The 17,345-nt window shown below is 41.3% G+C and overlaps 1 protein-coding gene across 1 annotated transcript in view; it reads right to left on the bottom strand.

Annotated features, from left to right (window-relative positions):
* Positions 1–1,274: 1,274 nt before the first annotated feature.
* igdcc3 (immunoglobulin superfamily, DCC subclass, member 3) overlaps positions 1,275–17,345 on the bottom strand; it is a 67,730-nt gene continuing 51,659 nt past the window's right edge. The window contains exons 8-14 of the mRNA XM_030415351.1: positions 14,266–14,513; positions 12,750–12,914; positions 12,272–12,460; positions 11,996–12,100; positions 11,677–11,812; positions 11,344–11,554; positions 1,275–10,270 (exon numbers count right to left, since the gene is read on the bottom strand). Of these exons, the coding sequence (XP_030271211.1) occupies positions 10,145–10,270; positions 11,344–11,554; positions 11,677–11,812; positions 11,996–12,100; positions 12,272–12,460; positions 12,750–12,914; positions 14,266–14,513 (1,180 nt within the window). The 3' untranslated portion in view covers positions 1,275–10,144. The remainder of the gene's footprint in view (positions 10,271–11,343; positions 11,555–11,676; positions 11,813–11,995; positions 12,101–12,271; positions 12,461–12,749; positions 12,915–14,265; positions 14,514–17,345) is intronic.

Raw genomic sequence — 17,345 nt, 5'->3', positions numbered from 1 at the left:
ATGAATGTTTTTAACTTAAGCTTTCTCAACAGAAATGATTAAATCTGTGAGCTGAAGGATGTGACCCTGGAATACATATATATATATAAAAAAAAAACTTTTTCGGTTTTCAGTTTGGTTAAGTTTGGGCAACAAAGCTACCTGTTAGGTCGAGGAAACGATGATGGTTTGGATTAAAATAATATTTGTTTGAAGTCACCAGTGACGAGACACCCAATGCGATCTGAGGAGAAATGCATCAGCAACACAACACTCTGTGTGAGGGGCCGTAAGGATAGATACCAAGTGTTTTAGGGAGTCGCATCAGAACAGATGCACGAGGTCGCCAGATCAAGACTCGACTCAAGGGTATAAGGACAGAGGATGATGTTCACTGTACGCTCCCCACTGAGGCAATGCGATTGTGATTTCCGGCTATAAAAATAAAATTGATTTAATTTGGTTTAACATCACAAGGCGGTGGTGCTCATGCGGCTTTTGTCCACAGGGGCCGTCAGAGTCAACACAACATTAAAGCTGCTTGGAGCTGCTTTAACTAGACTTTATCAGGAGGTACAATATGAGCGCACCTGAAGTGTTGGTAATACGCCCTCACTGCACAGGAAAGCTACACCGCTGTTGGTTCAATATCACATTTTAGTTTGAGATTTTCTCCGGATAGTTTGGACAATAATTTAACCAAGATCAAGAGCAAACTTTCAACTCGACATGGACGAGAAGTCCTTCAAGTGCTGATGATGACTTTCTGCTGCAAACTCTCAGGTTTGCATGAGACTGCTCGTGTAACTGAGCATAAGGCCGTTGTAACCAACAGAAATAATGTCTGAAACTACAAAAATACTACTAACTGTTGATGCCTTAACCAAACACACGGCAGGAAAACCAGAGAGCGAGACAAAGAGGGAGGAGATTGATCCATATTGGACTCTCCCTTTGTCTTCAAGTTCAATCATGCATTGGAATTCACAGTGATTAGATGTCCGGCACCAGCCTGCATCGACCAGCAGCTCTGGGTCTCATGTTCAATACTCTTTGTCTGGCCGGTGGGCTGCGAGTTAATGTGCTGAACAGTGGAACAGGATGGTAAAGTGGGAGAGGAAGAGAAGAAGTCTGCGTCAGATTGATCCGCTGCATCTCTGCGGACCGCAGGAAGGCCGACACACACATCTGTGCTGTAAAATAAGCTCCTTTATCCACGAGCTCTCTCTCTCTCTCTCTCTCTCTCTCTCTCACACACACACACACACACACACACAATAAATACAATCACAGGATTTAATGTTACTAGAACTATTTTATTATCACTGTTATTGTTTTTTTTCTTCAGTTTTGCAAAATGAACCCTAAAACAATACAAACCACTAAAAATGGTCTATTATGCCTTTTTACACACACATACAGCACACACCGTGTATGTGGATATGCATACAGATTTATAATTGCGACACCTTTTGTCTAGAGAGTGTAGAAACGTAACTTTTGTGGAAAACATACAGTGGTGATCCCTGACAATGCTCTAAGAACGCTTTTTAAATCATCTCATATTGACCTGAATTACTGTTACTGTTAAAACAGACGGAGGTAGTGACCTCAGCAGACAGACACACGACGAGACGGACAGACAGACAGACAGACAGACGGATGTGTGATAATGGGTCTGACTCTACAGATTTGTGCTCCCTTTTGTTTCATCCATAGCGGTCGATCTGACAGGCGCAGGTAACACTGTACGAGTAGTTTACACGAGCTGGTAATGCATATGGTTTTTGGTTTCAGGTTGGCACCACATTTAAACCCTGCAGGAGTGGAACAATAAATAAAACTGCATAGATTAAATAGAAGATTTACTAAAAAGAAGCTGTAGTACCATTAAAAGCAACGTCGACTGGAGTGAGAGTAGAACGTAAGACGGCGGTTAACCGTCTCTTGCCCTCTGTTGTGGTCAGATACTCTGAAGAGCTTTACACCACGAAACGAGAAGATGACAGACGGTACAGTCATTACATCAGCTTCACCAGGACTTCCAGCTGGTTATCTGTTGTTTTATATTGTTAATATACCAATTTGTATGAGAGGGGAATGGTGAGTATGAAAACAGCCTGATTTTGCTTGGTGGAGATAAAGTTAAAAGCCATCACACTGACTACAATATGACAGAGGTTGAAATTTGCAACAACACATGAAACGATTATTAACCGACTGTCACATCAGCAGGTGGAGGGGACAGAGGTAGTGTTAGTACAAGCCAACAGGGCCGACGAACGGCCACAGTTTGAGGATTATTGGATATTTTTAAGGACACGACAAAACCTGGTGTTTTCTTAAAGAGACCTGCAAAACATTTCCATCAGATTTTGTGGAGACCAAAACCGGCTGTTTGTCTCTGTCGTTTCGCAGGTTCACATTAATTCTGGCCAGTTGGTTGGTTTGAAGACAGTGAACGCGTATTTCCTGAATCCCAAGATGAGCAACATGGGGCCCTACATGAGAAAGTTAGAACACTTTGGGTGACTTCATATCAAGATATTTCTGCATTTTTGTTCACATTTTTGCTCTCCTCATTGGTCCAAAAACATCAGGATTTAGCAAATCTGTGGTCATTTGGTTGTTTTGCCAGACAGTGGTCCAATCCAGTCTGTCCTGATGAAGCGGATTATCGGAGTTTTGACAAATCTTTTCCATTTATACTTTAACTTCAATTCTTTCTTATTTTTCATAAATACTTTATCTTTTATAAATATAGATGGGCTTTCAGTGGCTTTAAATTGAGTTAGAGAAGATAAACTTCACCTAGAGACGAGCCTTAAAGTTTTGCAGTTGTACATTCGACACAACCTTGTGCAAATAAAACGTTTCTTTTTCACCTCTTGCTTTGGGAAATGGCAACGAGATGTGAAAAGACTGACTCCAAAGTTTGATTCAAATTAATCTCACATCTGTTTTCTAATATTTTATGAATATGTGTAAAACTCTTGATGCAAACCACAGACTCTGGGCAAGAGAGGGTCAAATATTCTTACGCCTACATGGTTTGACATGGCAACAACATATCGGCATAATTCTCCATTTAAGAGTTAAACGCTCTACTGCCTGCAGTGTGAATCATAACTGCAAGGAATATCTTCTTTGCGGTGCTCTGTACAGGAAGATTTCCGCAATGCACGTCTCTGTAAGCAGGCACAAACAATGAGGATTTACTAAGAAGCCTGTTATTGACTTTCATGTTTGACGCTGACTTCACAGGACAGGTGTGAGGGGAGACTCCGCTCGGGAGCTCTTCTCTTATCTTGAGTGGCCAAATAAGGGCTGATTGAATGGCTTGAGATCGCGTTGACAACATCAATACAGAAAAGACCTCCTGCTCAAGCAAAGACAGTTTGTGAAGGAAAATGAAGACAACTTGTCACCTGAGAGGTAACAGGGCTGACAGGACCTCACACCGAATCACTCATGTGAGGATGACCGGTGGGAACAGGATGAGGATGAGGTGATCATCAGGCATCAGTGAGGGCGACACAGAGTGAGACACGTCAACGGGGAAAAGGTCACTCAACCTATTGTCATCAGTACGAACCATCAAAACAGATTGACCGACAATGTGGGACAGGACCATCAATAGCACCATATTGAGATCACAACATTTTTTTTGCCATTATTCGGCTAAATATCACAGTGTTACCATCACAAGTCAAAGAATGATTAACTTACACTTTTTTCGTTTTTTTCATGCAGATCTACTGTAGGTTTTTCCTCTGCCTACTGCCTTTAAACACATTGGATTCAATCTGCCGTCTTGACAGAGCTATATAAAATATAATACTGATCTCAAACATTAAAGTACAATTACATTAAATCACCATTTGACTAAACTCAGCATTATTTGACATGTACAGGCATCGGGGGTCTCAGAGCAGAACACCATAGAGATAAATGCATTGGAAATGTAATCAATTCACAATCATATCTGATGATCATTTGGTGCCACAACGATCGATATCACATAATGTGGCGGAGCTTTCAAGAGGAGTTGCGATTCACATCAGGCATCAGACTTTTGGAGAAACGGTAATCTGTCAAGTAAGAAACCCTCAACCACTGAGTTACAGCACTGAACATCCAAAACAGACATTATACAGCGATGCAATGTAATGACGAGGCCTAACTTGTCCTTCTGACTTTATCTGGTTACCTGCGTTCAGTTAATGCATAATAAAAGAGAGTAGAGTAACGTACAGTATTAGCACCATCGTCAATGTTAAATAAATCCTGCACATGCCAAGTTCGGGGTGACTTCTTTGTGAGAACCTGAGGTTTTGCAAGAAGAAGTCTGAATGAATAACAGATGCAAATAATCGATAAGTTGTTTTTTTCACAGTCATAATTTCCTTAAAGGTGCAATATGTAAGAAATGTCCTTTCATTCTTTTTTTTTTTTAAACAATTAACTGAATTGTTAGTTACAGTGTTGACGTTAGAGATATCTACTGAAGCTAGCATGCTAACTAGCTAGCCCCATCCCCGTTCTAAAGCTCCTGTACTCGCGGTGTGAACACCAACATTACCCGGCTCTGAAAACTTCCAGCTCCTGGACAGCTAGCCGTATGGCTAACTGAGCTAGATTGCTAGTTAGTTTGCCGCAGTTGTTTCCACCGGTGACATGCTGCTCCTTATTGTTCTGAGATTGATGTCAACAGGTCAGTTCCAACAATTCTTACATATTGCACCTTAAAGCTCAAGCTAACTTATTTAAAATGCTTGTTTTGTCTGAGCGACGGCTTAAAATCAAAATATTCAGTCAGGTATTTTTACTTGGAAAATGATTTGAATGATTAAACGATTATCAAAATAGTTTCTGATACATTTTCTGTTGACTGACATATGGATTCTCTGTGGGGTTGGGCCAATGAATGATGCCATCTTCCATCACTAAAGGTTGACAGCCATGGACTGCTTACTTGTTAGAGGGGTCTTTTTGGCCGTCTCAAGACTTAGGACCTGCGACAACAGAGCAGTGACTACAGTGCTGAGCAACACCTGTTCTGCAGCAGCATTAAGTGGACACACTACCTCCAAGTCAGACAAACATTTTAACCCCTCAACCAACAATATCATCATCCTTCACGATGTTTCACCGTGGACATCGCCCAACCGGAATTCATTGACTAACTGTTTAAACTTTCACAGAGAATAAAAATCCAAACTCAACTTGTGAATCTGATTTCCCTGAAGTTGTCACAGATTATCTTTCCACAGATCCATGTTAATGAGTAATCCCTGTATGTTTCCATCAGCCCTGACACCGTAAGAAGGCAGTTGAACCATTTTCTATCGTTTTCCACTGTGTCCATCATCATCCTACCAATGCTTCACTTTTACTTAAACAGCTAACAAAGAAGACATCACCAACAGCAAATCTGTGTGAACTGGGCACAGAGATTAATTCAAAGAGGGAAATCATGTCCAGAGGGCCAAGTGAAGCCTGCTGATATACATATAACAAGAGGATCAGAGAGTCCCTGAGCACACACTCTCCCTGTCCGAAGGTCAGGATTCTGAACGGAGAAAAAAGGACACTGGCTAACTGACAGGAGCAGAGTTTGGTGATATAGCACTTCCCAAGGCTGCATGGAAATACATGAGAAAGGCCCACTGACTGTGTCAGCGGAAGAATAATCTGGTCTCCTCTGCTGATGGAGTCACAGCATTAGTGAGAACAGCTTTGAGGGCTCCATTAAATCACACAATTCTTGTTTTATACAGCAAAATGACAACCTGACCTATCAAAGTCCAATCACGTAAACATGATCGTCATTGCGCCACATCCCCCAGCGAATCAGGTTAAACAGTATGGCACTAAAACCTGTCACATCCACCGGTGAGATGTGGGCAATTTCCTGCAGAAGGAGATTAACCCTAAATTACACCGTGAGACAGAGGAAGGAAGGAGGGAAAACACACCACTTGTTTCGCCAGTGAAATTATTCAGAACAACAGAAGTAGAAACACTGATTAAGGCTGCAGTAGCCTCGGAGAGTAAATATCACATTGGTAGTTAATAAATATACAAGCAGGAGACATTTAGGTTGGGCATTTGATCTACTATTGTGTACCGTCGTTGATAATGATATTAACACCACAGAAGTGTACAATTAAATACAAGAAAATGGATTCAAGGAGAAAATTTGAAAACCAATAGACATAAAAAATAAATTTAAAAGGCAAAAACATCACAGTACCGAAGACGATGACTAAAGTGGAAACTGTGTATGACGAAGGGTTTGGAGAACAAGCTGTGGGGGCACGTACAACTCTCACAGGAACTGTCGTGGACCATCAGATTGACCCAAAATAATTTAAACATGATTTTTAAAAACTATTTTCTAATTACATATTTTCTTAATTTCTTCTTTCTAAAATAAATTCAGCATTCATGCTATGTCAGCAAAATGAGAAAAACTGGAAAACCTCCTGTTAGTCTGACTTGAGCATGTCAGCCAGGATGCTAGCTAGCCCAACTTCTAGACTGTTTAAAAGGCCGGAATTTGCTGTTTTTATTGCAAGAAACCAGATACATCCAAGCAGTTGCTTCTTTTAACCCTCAATGACCTGGAACAATTTTGAGGAGGTAATGTGAGGAACCATTTTGGATTCAACATCATACTGTGAATCCTTCACAATACTGTGAAGTGTCTTGCTGACAAAATGCAACTATCTTCTTGATATTCAAGTAAAGCAGCAGAGAAACAACTCTACGATGTTTGAACAAATGTCATCAAAATGAATTTGAACTAAGTTTAAAAAAACAAAAGAAAAAAATAACAACCTAGTTTGCTGACATGTCTGTACTTATTTTTGCTAATCAGAAGATATTGTAGCTGTCAAGGATCTCTCAACTCAATTTGGAGTTCTAACTAAAAAGCTGAAATGAGTGTTTTTGCTCACTTGGCTGCTCATAAAAAACAACCTGAACAAAATAACGTGAATGCCGCATCGTTTAGATGAGAAATTAGGTTTAGGGGCCAGAGCCAAAGGCAAATTACTGGACCAGCTGTGTTGGGAGTGTGTGAGAGTTGTAAGTGCTGCCCACTTCACTTTTCTCAGTTTACTTCACAAAGTCACTGATAAACCTTCCGCAGAGGACACTGAGTCAAACAGCAGTGAGGGAAAAATAAAGTTAAAATCTTGTGATAACCAAAGTTACACATTCACATCCACTAGTATCTAAGCATGAACTGTTGTAATTAGTGCACGAGATAAAGGTCCTAAAAAGTTCTCCTTCCATTTATGTGTTTGTGTAATGTGTGTGTCCCTTTCTGTCTGTCTGTCTATCTGTCCTGCATGTGTCGACAATTGCAATATATATACATTTATATACTATATGTGCGTTTGCACTCTGTATGTTTCCTTCAATGAGACCTGAGAAAAAGGCCAAAGATAGGGTTGAGGTAGGTAACCATAATGCATCAGAGCAAGTCCTGTACAGTATGTGACTACACCGAGCAGAGAGCTGGAGAGAGAAGCCCTGTGATCGTAGAGTCACCCAACGACCGTCCATCTCCCTCAACCAGCTCTCTGTCCGAGCTCGTTATTATCAACACCGTGTTCCTGAAATACGTTAACTACTCAGTGTTGACAGGAGGGAGAAGGCTGAGCAGCAGTTGTGGTTTTGGGAAGAGAGGAACAATAGTCAAGCATGATCAGCGACTGACATGTCTCCTGGGCACCAGATGTCTAAAAAGGCTATTACTGTGTTTAAGAAGGAGGCAGATAATGTGACATGAAAATGAAATTATTAAGACCACTGCAGCAACAAATACCAAGAATGAGGTTAGAAATACACTGCTGCTGATTTCAATCAAAGAAATGGTTGAGCTTTTGGGAAATACGTTCACTTTCTCACAAAAACTTAGACTGAAAAAGATTGAATCCACTCTCATATTTGTCTTTTAAAGAAACCTCAAGAGGTCACTGCTCCCAGTCGAGAGAAGTCCTGGCACATAAAATCGTTTCGAATCGTATTAGATTTTTTGTTTAATTTCCCATTATCTTACGGGGAGCAGCATGCCAAACGCATAGTTAGCTCTTTGTTGTTTTTAATATAACTGTTCATAAAATAGTGTCAATTGTATCCTGGCGTTTGAAGGAATATTGATTTTTTTTTGGTACAGCTGAAACAATGCTATCAAACCGAATGGCTCAAATTATGATTATGTCAAACAAGTCATTTCGTGGCAGTTGTGATGCCCAAGGAAATGTATCCACCGTATTGCAGCCAATTCTTTTGAAATGTTAGTGACTAGACATCACGAGATGTTGATATTACACAGTTAAGCTACTAAGAAAGTTAGCTTCAAAGCCTAGAGGCTTGGTTTCCAATTGTTCTGCTAAGTTATGCTAAGCTAAGCCAATGTCTGCCATCTGTAGCCGTATATAAACTGCAAAGATCTTGTCATCCAACTTTCCATCTGAAAGAAAATAAGCATATTTCTCACCACGTCAAATTATTCCCTTAAATATAAGTGAGAGTTCAGAGGCAATTAGCTTAGCTTAGCATAATGACTTGAAACCATGGGAAAAGACTAGCCTGGCAGGGTGGAAACAAGGGTGGTATAATCTAACTGTCAGCAAGAGAGGCGATACATGTATTCCCCAAAGTGTTAAACTATTCCTTTGAGACATTATTCAAATTTTGAGATATTTTGTTGAGACTTGTGCTTAATTTACTTCTTCTACTACATGCATCATATATGTATGACAACTTTCAATCAATCAATTCAACAAATCTGGACAGAAATACACACAAAGACACATGCACACAGAATTCAATCACATCGCTAATTTTTAGACACATATATGATGTCTGTACATTATATTAAATTGAACAATATGTATCACACCTGGTTCAGCAGTAAATAGTCCTAATACCATCAGCAATGCAGTGTATCTCTAACAGTGGTCCCATTCAAATGAATAATAAAAAAAAAATATTATGATCTTTTGAACGAAATAAAATCTAGAAATAAAATAATCAAGCTTATAGGGGAACAGCATAATTCATACATATTCCTAACATACTGTAATTCATACAACAGTGTTATCAGTCTGTCAACTTGCATGAGGTACTGACATTGCATCTACAAACACCATATTTATCAACAGAGTTAAGCCAGGATTTCACAGAGGGGGGAAAATTGGGTGTTTTCATTATGCAATAAACAGATAAACAACAACAACAACAGCGACAACATCAACATTGTTATCTTGAGGTAGAACATTAACTTCAGCATTTGGAAGTGCTTTATGTTGGATACTCGTTTTCTTTTTCGCTTTGCTTCGACAAGCAAGAGAGAGAGAGACGATCTTGACATCTGAGGTAGTGCGGCACCTGATCTTGTAATTTTTCAAACCAATCAGTTCCTCCGCATGTTAAGTAATTGTGAGCACAGGGGAAGGTAAAGTCCCTAAAAGCTTCCCGCAACACATTCATTCCGGCTGAGGTAGGTTTTTGTTGAAACATAAGGTTCACACAGCCAAGTCTAGTGTCTGTATGAAGGCCGAGAACTCATAAAAAATGTTGATATCACTGAAACAAAGTCCTGAGACAGAATATATCGAATCCCTGGACGAAGGCTGAGGTCTTCTGTGAGCGAGAAGGTGGAATCATTGGTAGGTGAGAGCAGGCAGCAGGAGTCTTTGACATCCACAGAAAAGTCGAGATAAGACCAATAACTTATAACCACTTTGACATATAGGTGATAAAGATATATATGTATATATATATATATATATTTAAACTTAAAAATAAAATCATCATTGTATAACAAGGACGTTCTGGGGTCTCTATTCCGTGTGCTGCTCAACACCAGAAAATTAACAAAAGACCAAAGTGTACAAATAAAGAACATTTATCTGGCCTGCTGAGCTCGAAACAGCCGTCCATCAGAAGGGAGCTCTCCCAATCTCCAGGCCCAAAACACTCCGATATACAGTCCTAGATCCTCTAGAACTTCTTAACTTACCAATAAAAAAAACTCTTTGCACCAAAGGATAAACTACTTTGAAAGGAAACACTTGTCAACCTGAGTGAGAGTGGAGTCTAAGTGGACACTGTGGGCAGTGTCCTGTGAATTGGCCTTCATACATGGTTAGCCTTGGTCCTGCCGACCCGATCCTGCTGCAGGAGGCTCCTGGAACCGTGTCTCTCGCTCCACTGCGAAATCATCCAGCGGTATCGTAGACAGCTGGGTGTCGTTCAGCGCATATGAGTCGGACTGAAAACACACAAAAACAAATAGAGAATACACAAAATGAATTCATTGGACATTTTAGCTAAATGTTGACAGTTAGGAAAGATACTGTACTTCTTAAAGAACAGACTAATAGTACAATTAAAGATGGGTCTTGATTATAAAGGCCTGAGTTGAAAAACAAGTTCCTGATGGTTGTCACAAATTCAACGATATAATAATAGTTTTTTGGCGCAGTGTTGATCCAGATTCCTCATCTAAAGTGTTATTGTCTGATTTCAGTCTCTGCAGATGTATGCATGTTATTGTCTCAGCCAATCTATATTTTATAGTAACATACAGGCGCCACAGATGGCAGTAGCTACTTTTCAAGTGCATAAGGTAACCTTGCAAGTAAACAGGTTTTCCACAAATGCCTCAATGCATGCCTTGTGTTGTTCCTTTAATACAAGCTTATACATGAAGCATAAAAGAAAGCATATGCCAAGGTGGGCGGAAAATCAATAGCTCAAGCCTACACCTTTGCTGTCCTATTGAAAACCTTTCATTCTACCTTGTTTCCTGCTACTGTACTATTTGTTGTTGACTGTTTTTGTTTTATTGAGTTGCCTATTTGTTTTAGTGATAATGAATAAATAAAATTAACAAGGACATCAAAGTAATTTGAGTCTTGATTCGTCCTCTGGTGTGAGGAGCAGCAGGGAGACACAAAAAACAGAAATCACAACTGTATCATGTAATGCCATCTTTTTGCTAGAAATGTGTCAAGAGGTTATTTAAAAATGTAAGACCTTAAATTCTGATAAAGAAAGTAATAATAATAGTTTCCGGCTCATTTACACTGTTGAATTGGTTTTTCTGATGGAATAAGTAGTCAGTGAAATTGTTTTCTAAGCCTATTGGAAATAAATTGTGGTGACTGAGCATACGTAAATTGATTTAATGGCATCTCATTCTATCAGTTAAGATAACATTTTCTTGGTAGATGTTGGATGACAACGTACAGTTCAGGTAATGATATTCCCACTCGCAGAACTGATGGCCAGGTTGCAATGTACTAAATTTTTCCAATAAAATGTAACAGGTCAAGGGCTAACCATGCGTGTATCTTGTGTATTGGGTTGAGTGAAAAGTCTCTCAAGCTCGTTGCTGTCGGCCACTTTCTTCCTCGCTACGCTGCCGTTGACCTCCATCTCTCTCCTGGCGGCCCCGTTCAGCCCAGAGGTCCCCTGTGAAGAGGAAGAGGACTCCAGCACCACACCGTGTCCTGCCTGGGGGGTGGCCTGAACTGTCTTACACATCATTAACCTGGGGATTACATGAGCACATCAAACACTCGTCAGCTGCATGCTCGTAAGGGGCGGACATTTGACCGCAAATACAAAAAGTTATTTCCACCACTGTTAAGAGATTTACACGATAGTGCTGACCTGCCGCGGTAGCTGAAGACGAGGAAGAGCACACAGAAGATGATGCAGGTGACTCCGATGTGAATGCCGATTATGATGCCTGTAGTGGATGTTTTGCTCTGTTCATCTTTCACACAGTCGCATGGGGCGTCCAACACTGAGGAGACAATGCACACCGCACATGTTTATATTAACAGGATACGTCAGGGAGGTGTTAAAGAGACCTCAAGTTGGATTTTAAGACAAAAGATGACACACGTGACTCAGACACATTTAACGTGGATGCACTGATGTGATGTGGGTCAGTGTGTGGCTGTATTTTGTTGCGTCAGGTAATCACCAGATTTCTCCACCGCCTCCCGAAGTGAAACGAATCGCACGGTGGAATTGCCGTCTCCGTGTTGGTTGTATGCAAGCAGCTTTATCTCATAGACCAGTGTAGGATCTGGTCAAAAAGACAAGACAGAAAGAGATGTTCAGATAATGAAAGAAGAGCAGACAAAGGACGTCCGAGATGCTTGTTTCCAGGCTCAGATCACAGTGTCCAAGAAGAAGATCACACTGAGGATTGAGTTGATACAAACTATCTGTTCTATGACTAAAAAACATGTCTCACCCAGCTGAGTGATGTTGTACTGGGTGACATTGCGAGGGAAGGTGAAGGGACCAGTGAACAGTGGTGTGTGGGCTCGTCTGTAATACAGCCTGAAGCCTTGGTGTTGGCCCATCTTGGAGGAAGGTTCCCACATTGCTTGTATAACGCTGCTGTTCACCACCTTGGTGTAGAGGGATGGAGGCGCGGGCACTGCAACAAACAAAAACGAAAATAAATGAAAAACAAATGTGACCATCAAATCACACATTTGTTTCATTTCAAAATCTTTGAGAGAAGTTTTTAAAAGTACCCTTAACTTAACAAAATAGATCAACAGAGACCAAAGACAGACTTAAACAAGTTGAAATTCATTAAAACAATCATAACAGGGTAATTAATCCCAGATTATCCACATGTTGTACATGTACTGCCAAAATCTCGTGTGTTTGCATGTCCACGCATGTTTATTATCAGTAAAAGATGTGCTTTATGTGCTCACCCTCCCCATGAGTGCTCTCTGTGGCACTGTCGGATGGTTTGCTGGCCCCGTGGGATGTGTAGGCCTTGACGTAGAAGGTGTAACTGGTGGAGGGCTCCAGGTCCCGGATAATCTGTTGCAGCGTAACCTTGCTGACAGCCTCCTCATACTCCATTTCCACAGGGTCTGAGGGAGGACCAGAGAAAACAGGTGATGTTAGAAAAAAGTGAGGGAAGGAAAGAGGAATGACACATAGTGAAAGGGATGGGAGGAGGTGAAGGAGGTGGAGGAGGAGGAGGAGGAGGAGGAGGAGCAGGCACTTAAGTGATGGCAAATAAGATCAAGAGAGGACACAGTAAATACAATCTGTTTCTGTCATCATTTTATGGTTATTGCCCATTTCATGGTTTTATCAGAGCAGCTCTCTGTTACTGTAGCTAATCTAGTTTGGCCCTCCGAGCCTGAATGACAGTGCCTGGGTGAACTGCAGGGGTGGAGTTAGAAGGTGGAGGGGGTTAAAGGGGGAGTTATAAAGGATGTGTTAAAGTATTTTATTGCTCTTAATCCAGAAATCAACCGAGCATAGCCACTATCTACCTCCAGCCCTCAACCTATTGGGCCTCTCTTGGAATGGTAATTACAGCGGATCCTATTGGCCCCCGGGGCCCTTAATTATCCATCCGTTAGAACTACCGAGGAGAAGAGCAGCTGGAGCTGCAAGACTCTCACCACGCACAGAAGCCTAAACACACATACACCCTTTTACAGTTGCCAAAAGCTGTAAACAAACACACACTGCATGTGTGTAAATAAGCATGTACGTGTGCATGTTTGAACACGCACACACAGGGAGCATCATTTAAGTAGCCCACAAACATGGATCCCAAGGCAAAAGTAATTATTTGTTAAAATATTGAATTAATCCTAATTAAATCATCTTTAGTGTACTAGAGTATAGCAACATACGTGTAGTGGGGAGGGATGCATGTCCTTATTGTTAACATCTACCTCTCACTCCGTGCAGTAGGAATGTATTTACCTTTGGACAACAGCATCTGTATTATAAGTGTAGTGTAATGTAACGGGAAATGCTAAAACGGTACATTTATCATAGTTTCCATACTCTGCAATTGACACTGTTAATAGAACTGCTTGGTTGTATCATGTGAGCAGCAATTTGCAACAAGAGATTATGTCCTAACCTGCTGTCTCTGACACATTAACCGAGTCAAAAGAAACAACATACTGAGCATGTGAGAGAACTTGCACCTTTCCTTGAATTCTTTGAATCATTCATAAAACAGCCCCCTACCGACAATGTCAGCAATGTTTATATTAATCACTTAAGAATTATTATTAGTTTGTTCAGAAACAGCTCATTTACTTTATTCAACACAGTATATTCACATGAATACTTCCTTATTTTCTAGCAGTTTCAAGGTTCAAGTACCTAACTATTCAATTTTTCTATTTGAATTTTACACATGAATATTTTCAACGTATTTTTTAACTATTTTGATCTTCAGTGGAGACTCACCTGAGGTCCGGCGGATGTGGAGCACATAACCGATGATGTCCTGAGTGTTTTGATCGGGCTCCCTCCAGGACACCTGGATGGTGGTGGGTGAGAGGGCCTCGGCCCGGACATGTGCGGGCACACCGGGAAGTCCATCGGCCCAGAGCACGGTGAGGCGAGCACTGGCCTGTGTGGAGCCGGCGCGGTTCTCAGCGATACACTGGTAGATAGCCTCGTCAACCTGGCTGATGCCATATATCGTCAGAGTGCTGTGGGAGGAGAGAAGAAGGGGAAGTTAAGTTTCTCCCCACCAACACTAAACATACATAAGAGCTGGGGATTATTAAGGCTTTATAAAAGAAAAAAGCTTACAAAACTCCAAGTTAGTCACGGTTCAACCTGGTTGAGTTGTGGTCGCGAGCGTGCTGAGTGGTGCTGAGGGCAGCAAAAGCAGCTCTGCCAGATGCACTAAAAAAAGCTGCCGTAACACGGCCCAAGCCGTTAGAAATATTGGGTTTCAGAGCACAGAGATTCTCTTGTCCTGTGTTCTGAGGCGTCCCGGCGTTCTGACTGACGCCCATTGAGGGATGACCCTTTAAATTTATCATGGTGAATTAGTGCTACACATAGGCTAAATGCCATTTGTTTCACTATATCACTGTTTCACTATATCGCTGTATCACATCACAATGTTTTATACACCTAGTTTTGCAGTTTGTTGTATCTTAATTGATTGTAAAGGCACAGAGGAGATCTGAGGGCACAACTAGCCTATAACAACAAATTCATCCAAATTTCAAAAAAGAGAAACCTCAATGCCGCATGTTTCAATAGATTTCAGCCTTATTGTGCTTCATCAGCGATCACTTTTCACATCCAAATACATGCTGTCAAACATATCATCGCTGAAGAAAGTAACAGTAATAAGAAGTATTAAATCTACTGCTTAAGCCCATAAGACTCTATCTGTTTATCATTTACAAAGTAACTTGTGACTGCAGCCTTCCGACAAAGTAAAAAGCACGATGCTACTACCTGCGCTTGAACAAAAGCAGTTACTGTAGCTACTTATCAGAACGGACCAGATAAGAACTGCACACAGCAAAGGCGATGAAAGTGACAGTATGTCAAGAGGCACTGTGTTCAGAAGACCTCATGCAAACACATGCTTCCAATAATCTTCTGATCTCAGAAAGGTGTAGATAAATATATTTGTTTTAAAAAATGTAGCTTGCCTTCACATCACTGAAATCTTCCATTTTACCATGCATACAGGTACTCACACACCTTTAAATACACGCACACACACAAACACACGCACATAACCTCCCACACAAAATGATCGTGTTTCTAGTTTCGCTCTATCTTGTCTTTCTTTGAGACATCATTCCTCTCCATGGAACCTCCACCAGTCAACTCTTTGTCCTCGTCTTTCAGTATCTCTGCTTCTTCTGTTCCCCTCTAACCTGGCCTATCCTCCACTACTGCACAAGAAACACTACAGGGGCATTATGTGTATGTGTGTGTATGTTGAGTAGGTGCTATTAGACGAGAATTCATTACCCGCTCCTCTCACTGTGTCTTTCCTTCGGCAAAGGACAATATAAAACATTTAACATAGTATGGAAATGAAGTCCTGTGGCGCAAAACATTTCTTCATGCCATTTTCATGCCAAGGCCATTTCTGCTGTGTTTATGTTATAATATGTGTAGGAGAAAAAGTGGGAAGGCACAGATAATTAATCCCACGGGAACACAGAGGGGCTTGAGTTGCAGCTTTGTCCATTTTCTCGACTTCAAGATGGTGAAGCCCTTTGGTCATGGCATTTTAAGATATAAGGAGCATTTTTCAAATAAAAGGGAAGAAAACCTCCTGGCCTCCACTTCTCATGCTGTGCTTTGAGTGGAAACAGTGGAATTGAATGCCACAGGAGTTCAACATATCCTGCAGCATCCCGCTAATCTGTCACATGCAGTTTTGTAAGAACCTGTCGAACAGATTGTTATTGTTGTTTGACTGACAGGTTGGTTCCTCGGTGCATTACATACAATTTTTATGAAGAAATGCCAGGGTGATTCCCTTGAGACAAAACATGCAATTTACAGAACGAACAGAACTAACTAGTCTGTCGTTGTCTACCCTCACCGGACCTGTGAAATGGGACGTGAAGACAGTGGCATTTCAGCTCTCGGCAGACAGCGCTGACCTCGGACCAGCCTCAACGTGGTTTGTAACAATGGATTTGTAGGGACAGAGAAGTGCTCGTCTCGGTCAGCGGGCAGGTTGGAGGAATGAATCATTTCATTTCCTTTTCAAAATTGATGTGCCTGGGATGCAATTACTGTACGTTTTCTAATCTGGGTCAGCATAGGCTGCCAGGTGGGAGCTTTATTATTTGCCCCGGTTCGTCAGGTGGATTCAATCTGGATAATTATCAGGTCAAAGAGGCCCTCTGTATTTCACCCTCACTGAGCCAATCTCACCTCTGACCTCAGAGGTGGCAGCAGTCGCCAGCCCTCACCTCGCTACTCAGCCATCACATTTCTGACAGCCTTTCATATCAGCGATGGATGGAGTGTTTGTAGACAGGCAGCCCTGACCAGACGCAGCAAAGAGGCCCCTGGGGACGCACTACCTGATGCTGCTGGGGGCCCCGATGGGAAACGGAGGGAAATTTCACAAGGCCTTGCTTGTTTCTGAAGGTACAGTAGCATCCGACATTCACATGCATGACTACACACACACACATACACATGTCTGACCTCATTCAAGCTGACTGATCCTGCAGACTTTTGAAATTCTTATGAAATTTCACACCTGCAGTCAAGACTTCAAGACAACAAATTTTAGTGGTTTCAGCATTTTAGAATAGACAGATATGAAAAGTACAGTGACAAGTAAGTAATTAATGGCAATAATCAAAAAATAACCCTCAATGTTAAGAGTTTTTTTCTGAATTCTGAGATAAAGAGTTTTGAATTTTAAAGTTACAGTCTGCAGGATCCTGTGCTTTGGTTTCATTTTGGCAGCAAGCAGCTACTTTGTTGTTTCCCAGGCACTTTCTAGCAGTAATTTGGCAAATGAGAGGCAATGTGTCTCT

The sequence above is a fragment of the Sparus aurata genome, chromosome 4 (genome assembly GCF_900880675.1).
Source record: "Sparus aurata chromosome 4, fSpaAur1.1, whole genome shotgun sequence".
Lineage (NCBI taxonomy): Eukaryota > Metazoa > Chordata > Actinopteri > Spariformes > Sparidae > Sparus > Sparus aurata.
Note: the sequence above shows the minus strand (reverse complement) of the source record. Positions and strands in the feature narration are given on the sequence as shown.